Genomic DNA, 10,638 nt, shown 5'->3' with positions numbered 1-10,638 from the left:
GAATCTTCCCTTTCCCTGGAGATTAAGGGACTCTCTACACATATCTAAAATCCGGAAACTGCTGATGCAGATGTAAGATTCAAGAGAAAGGCAATTTAGGGAAGAAATAAAGTAAGAAATGTTAAGGTCAAACAAACCTAAAGAGAATCAAGCTGCCCCGGTCAGAAAATGTGTGTAACCCAAGCCCACTGCTTTGGCCTCGGAACGCTCAGGGTAACTAGGCAACGACGTTGCCGTGGTAACCCGGGACGCTCAGAGGGCACCGAGGAGTGTCGCCGGGCAGCCCTTCCGTGTCCGGAGCTGGCCTGGTGGGAGGGGTGATGGAGTGTCAGGCTCTCGCGACAGCTGCGTGGGGTCGTTGGCAGGCATCATCGACGACGTTGCTCCTAGGAACGCGGTGCACAGGCGGGGGGTACGGCCCAGAGCGCCCCGATGGCTGCTCAGCAAGGGGTGCCCACCTCGTCCCTGCGGGCTCTGGAAGAAGCTTTGGGCATGGGCTCGGCGGCTGGCGGGGACGCCTCGGACATGGCAGAGGGGACCTACTACCTGGAGCGTATCCTTCCCATATGCGCGCGGCCCCAGGCGCCGGCTGCAGTAACGGGTATTAGGGGCCAGGGCCTGAGCTCTCCACTGGGGGGCGTCCTGGAGGCTTGGGGCCCCGATTCTACCCAGTTGGAGCTCAAGCTGGCCTTTCTGCCACCGAAACCCCCTTATATAGTTATCGGAGTAAACTTTGGGTAAAAGTTTTGTGCGAAGGTGGAACAACAAATTGATCCAACCCTCGTCTGGGCTCAGTGTTTTCCCCAAGCTTTCAGAATTCCAGAAGGAATTGGTCAAGAAAGTTTGGAGACCAGGGAATCCTCTGTCTTTGGGCTTTTAAGGAGCTGACGCTCAGAGTGTCCCACCTGTACCCAATGCTTAAAAAGATTTACTTTGATAGCATCAACTTCCTGGGTAGTTTCAATTTTGGCGTTTTAATAATAAATACGTTTGTTTGTTTTTTTCTTCTTTAGCAACTAAATAATATCCTGGTGAGCTGACAGGGCTCAGAGGTGTTGGGAGAAAGCCAGAAAGTAATGAGCAATTATCAAAAGAAATAGCAAAAAACTGAATAGCCGTATGTGGATGATTAAGTTAACTATTTCTTGTGTAAAACTTTTGAGCTCCCTTCAGTCCCTGGTGGGTTATGGGTGGCAACAGATCGATGTCTGTCTCTCTCTCTCTCTCTCATCAATAAAACATATCCTAAGATGAGGATTAAAATACTACAACAATCTTTTCAGCTCTCCTCGAGGCACATAGATTAATTGTACTGATGGGAGGTTTCATGAGAAAAAAAGATATCTATTCCTTTCTTCCGGCAGGTAAAACAGAGATGGTTTATCTATTTTATTCTCAAAGATATCAAGGAAACTCCCAAATCTACCTATTATGTATGTATGTATATATATTTGTCCCACTATAGCTCTAATTCACTCTAGCTCTAATTCAAGACATCAGAGACCCAGCAATGGTTCTCTGAAGGTCAATGGTTGTGAGCTTTGGCGAACTGATGAATCTATCTGACTCAGGCTCAGTACACATCCCTGGTGCGGGAAACTCTGAGGAACTTGGTTGAAAAGATCAAAGGAAGTATGCAGCATTCTACTGGAGGCAAACGTGATCTTTCCAGGCGTATAAGTTTGAAGAGTTTAGAAATTGATTTGAATGGAATTTGTGGGTGTTTTAGTGTCTTAAATAAAGTTTTATATTCTGTTTTCATAGCTCTGTCAAGCTTTTTTAAAGTAATAGTCCTTTTTAAATTAAAAAACAAGTCAACTTTTTTTTTTCAGAGCAATCTACATCAAATATATAGTTACCCAGTATCCTTGCTACTCAATAGTAATCAGGCATCTTACCATTTTTGTCTGCATTAAAATGATTTCTGTAACACATAGTTAATTGTTATCATAAGACAAATGTGAGGTAACTTTTTACGACATTTTTGTGAAGTAAATGGTGGGACTCCAAGATAGCACAATTTTCAGCAACGAAATCTGTGTTCACTTAATTGACGGGGGATCACTGAGTCACACTGCCAGCATGTAGCATTTTACACAAAACCTATCAAGATTTCTCTTGATAATCACACTCGCAAATACAAGCAACTCCAAGTTTTCATAATTTCATTATCTATTTTGGGAATTACCTAGGCCCTTTGCTTTCCTTTCATCTCTCTTTGCTTGACTGACTACTGTTTTGGCTTTCAACCAAAGAGTAGTCAGGGGATAACAAAGCTAAACATTTAACCAGTCAATTTTTCTACATTCAGTGCAATGTTCAGGCAAGGTTTAGACATGGGGGAGACTTAACTCTTAGTTTGGAGGATTACTTCTGAATGCCAAGTATCCCAGTGTCCCTGGGCTCTCCTAACGTGCATAATTAAGAGTTGACTGTATAATGTTATTTGACATTGTTTCTTAAGGCAATTATGATAGTTGCTGAAGTGAGACTTTCTTGGGTTTAAAGTCTATAGCTCTCAGGTAATTTAATTGAGCTATTGCAGCGGATAAATAAAAGTTATAATAAAGCACAAACGAACCAGAAATCTGATGTTCTCTACTTTGCACGTGCACTTTATCACTTCTAATCTATGGCATCTACTGCTGGACTATATTTATGACTGAACAGATGCTCCTAGAACACTAGGCAACAAGCTATCAATATTGAGCAAGGCTTTGAAAAGTGTTGACTCAAATTCTCCAGGAAATCAGCTTTTTCCTTGCTTTTAAACACTTACACGTGAAGAACATGTACACATTAGTGTGGCCCAAACCAGAAACACAGCCAGGATCCATCATGGGGGGAATGGCTTCATCGATAAAGTCCCCACATTCTTTACAACAGGGTAGAGAATGTATGCAGGAAAAAAAATAGTTCTTATCCCTGCAACACCCCTCCTTTGTAACCTCCTAGCAATCATAGCGACACCTGTTTCTCTTCTGAAGCACTTCACAATATCATTGCTTTTATGTTTTAAACTTTCAAAAGATGAGATGCAAATATACATGACATAGTCCTTATTTAGCTATCGCCAGAGCTTTAAGAAATGTGGTCATGGAATACATAGGTCCTTTGGAGAACTCTTCATAAAAAAGGTATTTGCAACATTGTAGAATATAAGGCTAGATTTTAACTAAATGATCTGTAAAGGGCCACATAGATGTCTCCAGAATTTGTAAAGAAGGTTGGTTGTCTTTTCTCTTTTTTCTCCCCTTGATTTTTCCATCATCATTTATCTCTCATATACCCCTTTCCACTTCTCTCTCCCTCCTCCCAGAATCACCACACTATTGTCCAGGTCTCTGAGTTTTTTCTTTCATTTTTCTTTTTTGCTCAATACCCCCTCTCCCCTGTTCCCCGCCCCCCCCCACCCCAATCCCGAGCTATCAGCCTGCTCTCTATGCGTTTTTCTCTATGTTGCTTGTTAGTTCATTTTTTTGTTGTTGTTGTGTTTTTGTTTTTTTTATTGCTTAAAGTATTACAAAGGGTATTACATATGTGTCCTTTTTTTTCCCCCACCCTTGACAGTCCCCTAGCCTCCCCTATCTCCCAGTGTCTTATGTCCATTGGTTATGCTTATATGCATGCATACAAGTCCTTTGGTTTACCCTTTGGGATGGCACGGACAGACCTGGAGAACATTATGCTAAGTGAAACAAGCCAGTCAGAGAACAGAACCATATGATTTCACTCACATGTGGAATTTAATGCAGGTTGATTGTCTTTTGCAAATGAACCCCCTCTATTAGAAATCGATACCACTTGGGTGAGGTTTTCAGTTGCAGTAGTTACCATTGGCTGCCTATTAATGTGTGGCTGGAGACATTTGGGAAAGCCCGATTCCAGTTGGGAGATGCGGGCAGGAATGAATTGCACTAAGAAAGCTAAGGCTTAATTGATTTTGTTGCTACCTGTCTCGAGAAAGACCTTGTTCAAGGAATGGAATACATGACTCTAGGAAAGGGAGGCCCACAGAATGTCATTTTTGTTATCTACCCTTTGTGGTAATTCTCTACTCCCCAACCCTTTGATTATTATATCATCTTTCTAGGCATTCTAACACTAAGAATTTGGCCCATGAGACTGTGGACATAAATAAGTTTACTGGCTACTGAAAATGTGCCCTCTGGTCCCAACAGCTATCTCTGAACAGCGATTTCTGAGGATTGAGTGAGTTAAGCCAGTTTTTCGAGGCAGCTCCAAACTTAACTGTGTGTGAAAATGCAAAATTAAGGATTCCAGACCCTGAAATATGGTGATCACACTAAATCGATACTCATCTAAGATGGATGCTTGTCTTTTTAAGTGACATTCCTGGCCAGTCTTTCGTTACAATAGCATACTGTTCACTGATAACTTTGTTTAATTAAAATTGAACTTTTGTCATTTAAAAATATTTTATTCTTCTTAACATTTTAAAATTTCTTCTCTCTGTTACGTCACTTCTCTGGAATGTTTATAGTATTAAATGAAAAGATGCCGTAAAATCCTCAATATTATCATTATGTACTCAAGTTGAGTATTCCTTATTATCATTGCAATACGGAATTTGCACACAGGCACTTAGTGGCGCCCTACATACAGTCAAATAAAAGGAGACGATCTGAATGTAGAATCTAGACCAGGAGGCATGTTACTAAGCCCAGAGTACTGACCTTTACATGCAGGAAAGTCATAGGCTATTTGGAAAGAAAAGAAATGTGTTTTGTTCTGTGTCCTCTAGTTGAAGCAAACTTTAATGTGCATATGAATCACAGATATGGATCTTTAAGTGAAGGTTTTAATTCAGTAAGTCCAGGTCAGGGCTGAGACTTAGCATTGCTAACAAGCTTGTGGGAGCTGCTGGTAAGAACTGTAAGAGGAGTCGCAAGGCTGTATGCAAACATCTTAACCTTTTACCTTTATATTTTCAGACAGACATACAATATGTTGATATCTTTGTGTATCTACTGGCTTAAAAATTGGAAAACTTACATCGCCACCCACTGTGTACGTCTTATATGAGTCTTTTATGTAGAAAGAGGTATTTTCCAGTTGCAGCAGCTGTCCAGGGCAAGGGTGGCCAATACATTTCCATTCTGGGCAATGCAACTGAAATGGTAGTGGCTTCCTGGTATGTGTGTTAATAAGAATTCTGAGGCCTAATGAAGACTCGGTGGGAAAGACTGCAGGAAGCAAACATTGGGGAAAGTGGTAGCCAGCATGCCAGTTCTTTCCCATGTTTGGTTTACATTATTCAGCTAACTTGCTTTATTTAAACTGGAATTCCTAAGAAAGGGAACATAACTATGATGTTTGCTATTTATAGCACTTTTCTTTGATTTCAGTTTAGTAAGTAAAGTGTTGATTATGGAGGATCCAACCTAGATTTTCGATTGCCTTTGTGTACATTGGCTCTGCAGTGCTGGCAAAGATTACAAAGCAATTTCTGCCTATAGCAGCTTTGGGAAATCATGGAAAATATAATTAGCTGTATGTTTCACTCCAGTTCTTTATGAAGATGCGGCTGCTGGCAGTGATCACGACCTATAAATGTGGTCGTGGGAGAGATGAGTGTGTGAGCAATGCCGGATGCTGCTTGTATCTGTGGTCCTTTTGCAGAACCTTATTTGTGACAGCGTCATGACAAGTGGCACCTCAAGCTCTGCTCCACTCGACCAGCTGAGATACTTCTCAGGCTTCCTGCTGTTGTGTCTCCTGTAGGTCTGTGATGGGTATCCGGCTCCCTGGCAGTTTCAGCGTGGGTGCCTGTTGTCCGTTTTCTGATAATATCTAGATGGTCAGGATCTAGTGAAGATTCTGCTAGTGCAAAAAGTGCCCATTAGTTCACCTGTGTTGACCAAGTACCAGGGAGCTGAGTCATGCTATGCAAACTCACAAATACTATTACATTCCTACCAGGGCAAGGGGAGATATGGAGAAGTGGGACCCTGGTCTGAGTCCAGGCTATGACTCTAGGACACAGAACCTGGCTTGGAAGTAGGCGGTGTGAGAGACTGTGGCTGCAGACCAGGCAGCAAAGGGGAGCCACAGACAGTAGCCTCGGTAAGAGCAGACTAGCAAATCAGGCCCAGGATAAGTGTCAAGTTAAGCTCAAACAGGCCAAACGGCAAGAACCAGATCTGAGGGGAACAGGCTGGAAAAAGTGAATTTCAGAACTGGAGTTCAGTGATGTTCTTTGAAGGAATACTAGGTAGATAAAAGGAAGGGAGATTTGTAAGGGCCCAGAGTCAGCTTGGCATTAATAAACTGATTTTTAAGCCAGATGCCAGCTTATTATTCTACAGTGGGGAAAAAATTGCATGAGAATTATGACCAGCTTAATTGTAGGGACATTTCCTGGAGAATAGGCTCACCTAGGAGATTCGATTACTGTGGTTCTACTTTTACTGGGAAACTTTCTCATCTGTGAAGGTTTTATCTTTCAGACAATTATGATGAATTGTCTATTTCCACTCTGGCAATTCTGCCTCTAAAGTAGTGCTTCCCATACGTGGTATTCTGTCAGATTCTGTTTTATGCTGTCTTTCTGGCATCCCAAGGGCAAGGGCATCCGTATCTGTACAACCTACAGTATCCTCTTCATGAGAATCTGAAGTAATTTATTCATGCTTTGCAACCAGAAATTGCTGTACATCTACTGAGAAATTCATCTGTTTTCATTGGATGGATATTGAATTGGTATCTAATCATATCCTCCTTTTCACCCTGACTGCTGGGAAGCTTATAGTCAAACCTGTGGCCTACATTTCACAAAATTATGAGACCCAGGGCATATACTGCATCTTTACTTTTATTTCTACTTATTTCCCTTTTTCTCAAATTTCCATATGCACTTATTTTTATATTTTGCAATGTATGCATATTTGTAAACTGTCACAGAATCATTTTGGGATTCGTTCATGCATTTGTCCATGTGTTGCTAGCCAGCTAGTCAGATAGACAGATGCATGCCAACATACATGCCAACGCACATTTATTTCTCAGCAACACGGCATCATCACATTTCAACTGAGTTGCTTCTGGGAAGATTTTCTGTTCAAGTCATATTGTGGATACTAAAAATATAAATCAAAGAGGATACCAGTTCCTATTTTGGGTTTTTGTCCTTTTCCTGATCTTTTGTCTCATTAATCTCTTGGCCTTGGTTAATTTAATTTTTGGGTCTTTAGACCTTTCGTACTTCTCCCTTCTTTAAGGAATTCACATTGAGCTATTTAAATGATTTGATTTAGCTGTCCATACTATTTTTTAAGAGTTTTGAAAACAACTAGATTTGAGTTTATTATCTAGGATATTAGCAAAAATTGCACATTCCTATTGTGTCACTATAGAGATACCATGGCTTAGTTGAAAATTCTTGACATATTCAAGAAACGTGTCTTTGTCACTCAAAACTATGTGATTTTGGGAAAACCTATTAATCTGTTTGATTTATTTTTTGTGTTTTTTTTTTCAATTTGATTCAGTTTCTTTTCTTTTTTTTTGAAGATGAGTGTATCTGTGCCATTCAATCTCACAAGGTTATTATGAGAATAAATATGATTATTTTCCACGTAATAGTACTTTTTAAGCTCTACAAAATGATAGCTATTTTTTCTTAGTCTCCTTTGATTGTGTGGAAACAGAATATTTTACTAGCGATTAAAATCCATTGGTTATATTATTTTCAGGATAGAGTATGCAGGTGTTGTTAGATATTTCCAAAGCTTTTAGAAGAAATCACACTTTTCCTCTACATATTGCTATGTTTTGCAACCTTTGCTTTCACCTTTCTTCCTCACAATAATTTGTTAGCAGTTGTTTTATTTGCAATTATCAAGTCTATCCAGATAATTATAGAATATTTGCTTTTTTGTGGAATATTTTATGGTATGAACAGTGATGGACAGCATTGCTTTTCAGGAGACTTAATGACAGGTGAATGCTTACAAAATCAATTTCTAGTAGTTGTCTCTCAGAAGAGAGCATACTTTTTCCATAAAAGAGAAGCTGACTCTTATTTTTTGCAACAGCATAGATAGACCTAGAGATTATTATGCTGAGTGAAATAAGCCAGTCCTAGAAAGACAAAAATGAATGATCTCACTTATATGTGGAATCTAATGAACAAAATAAAAGGATGAACAAGATAGAAACAGAGGCATGGATACACTGAACGTTCTGATCACTGTCAGAGGAAAGAAGGGTGTGTGGGGAAGGGACAAAAGATGAAGGGATTAGCCAAAGCACATATATTCATAACCTAGAGACACAGACAACAGTGCAGTGATGGCCAGCGGGAAGGGGGTGGGGAGAGAATTAGGTGGAGGGGGCAAAGGTGGGGAAATAATGTCAACAATAAAAATAAAGAAAGACTGACTTCCTGTATCTGATATTCGGGAAATTTTATCTCATTAAGTGAAAGTGTGTCAGATAAATATAAATTTAGAAGGAGGAAGATTTAGAAAGCTTTCATCCATTTATCTTAACATATGGGGGAACTGGGCCATGGGAGACTTACGAGAATTTTTCCACAGGTACTCATCTCTTTCCAGAACGTGGACAATAACAAACACAGTATGTAATCTTTACTGTAAGCCATGCACTGTTCTAAGTGATTTACATATGTTAATTCCTTTACTGCCCTTGAAACCCTATAAGGAATATAGTAGCCAGCTTGCAAAACGATGCCCAGTGATTCCCACCTGCTGGTGTAAATGAGCTTGTATAGTGTCTTCATACTGAATAGGGCTGACCGGGGTAACCAATTGGATGTTGAATATATGATATTGTAGCTGTTCATAAAAGAAATTGTGGTTTCCCCTTTGTTTTCTTGGATTGCTTATTCTGGAGGTAGCTAGCCTCCACATCTTAAGGAGATTTAAGGAGCCCGTGGAGAGATCCACATGGGGAGATCTGAGTCCTCCAGACAATATCAGTGAACCTTCAGGAAATCGATCCTATTCCCTCAGTTTAGCCTTCATGCGACTACAACCCTGGCTGCCACCTCAACTGAGACCTCATGAGTGACCCCAAATAAAAATCTTTCAGCGAAGCCACTACTGAATTCTTGATCACAGAAAACATGAGATAATGGATGCTTATTATTGTGTTATGTTTTTTTTAAGCCCAAAGTTTTTGGGAGTTTGTTATACTGCAATAAGTTTTTTAAAAAATACTGATTTTTGGTACCTAGAAATGAGGTTCTAACTTAAGAAAGACCTGAAAATATCAGAGTGGCTTTGCCAAAGAACGTTGGGCACATTTGGAAGCACTTTAAGTAGGATGTTAGTGAAAGATAAGTACTTCACTCCTGGTACTCCATAAGGGTGAAATTCAGCTCAGGAGATGGACTGAGACATGTAACTTTTTTTTTGGTGTGTGGTTGCTTAGTCTACTTTGAATCACTTTATTTTTTAACCTAAATTACTTTTCACCATATTTTTGGGAGAGACACTCATGTTTGACCGTAAAATACAGCCCTTTGACAGGTAACTGGGTCCTGAGGGTTGGTTATAACTGAAATTGGTTTATGTGTCTCTTCCAATAATAAGGCAAATACTAAAGAGTTATTGCTTATGATGAGGCTGAATAGCAAGAATGTATTACAAAAAAGATGAAAGAATGTATTACCTATCTTTAGAGGTTTAGAACTATGTGGAAAATAATTGGCAAAAGCCTCAAGTATTTCCATACACAGAAAACCCATAGAAAGCCACAGGAGAGGTAGTATTGCATAGTGAAGCTCCTGGGGCAGTGGTTCTCAACCCTCTGGCCCTTTAAATACAGTTCCTCATGTTGTGACCCAACCATAAAATGATTTTCGTTGTTACTTCATAACTGTAATGTTGTTACTGTTATGAATCATAATGTAAGTATCTGATATGCAGGATGGTCTTAGGCGACCCCTGTGAAAGGGTCGTTCGACCGCTAAAAGGGTCGCGACCCACAGGTTGAGAACCGCTGTCCTGGGGCTTATTCCCAGTTTGTTAGTCCCTCACTGTGCAGTCTGTACCTTTGAGCCTGGTCGGTAAAATGGAGATACTGCGGGTTCCAGCTTCATACATAGGATGAGGATGAAATGAGTTAATACAAGTAAAACCCTTAGGACAGCATCCAGCCTCTATTAAATACGATGTTGTCAGTTCTTATTACAAACAACATAAGTTGTTATATGCACCTTCAGCTAACTCGTGGAAGACAGAATAAAAGAGACAATTTCTCATAACCAGCAGCGAAATGAAAACTAGGCTAATCTCATCTTTGATTTTCATAACCATTACTGTGCATTAAAGTGTTTAATACCTTTTAAACTTGGCATAACTAACTCTGTACATTTGAAAAGTAAACAAAGTAACTGTAGAAGTTTTCATTTATAATTAGACTAACTTATAATTGTAAAAGTGTTCCAGCAATGTTGTTAGAATTTTAATTAGAATCATTCTGATATTTTAATGCTTATTTCTTGATAATTTATGAACTACTGAATTATAATTATTATATAGTTTATATTTGTTTGAAAAGTGCCCTGCCTTTCCTGAGAAGAGGATTTAATTTTAAAATTGAGAAGTATATATAAGAAAAAAGTGGCGATTTAAATAACTTTCATTGATG

General features: G+C 39.6%; 1 protein-coding gene across 1 annotated transcript in view; it reads left to right on the top strand.

The window, feature by feature from the left end:
* Window positions 1–360: 360 nt before the first annotated feature.
* Window positions 361–10,638, top strand: part of SPAG16 (sperm associated antigen 16) — a 23,910-nt gene continuing 13,632 nt past the window's right edge. The window contains exon 1 of the mRNA XM_015558107.1: window positions 361–553. Coding sequence (XP_015413593.1) covers window positions 433–553 — 121 coding nt within the window. The 5' untranslated portion in view covers window positions 361–432. The remainder of the gene's footprint in view (window positions 554–10,638) is intronic.

This window comes from Myotis davidii, unplaced genomic scaffold (genome assembly GCF_000327345.1).
Source record: "Myotis davidii unplaced genomic scaffold, ASM32734v1 scaffold268, whole genome shotgun sequence".
In the NCBI taxonomy this organism is placed as follows: domain Eukaryota; kingdom Metazoa; phylum Chordata; class Mammalia; order Chiroptera; family Vespertilionidae; genus Myotis; species Myotis davidii.
This window is presented reverse-complemented; position numbering and strand designations above follow the sequence as displayed.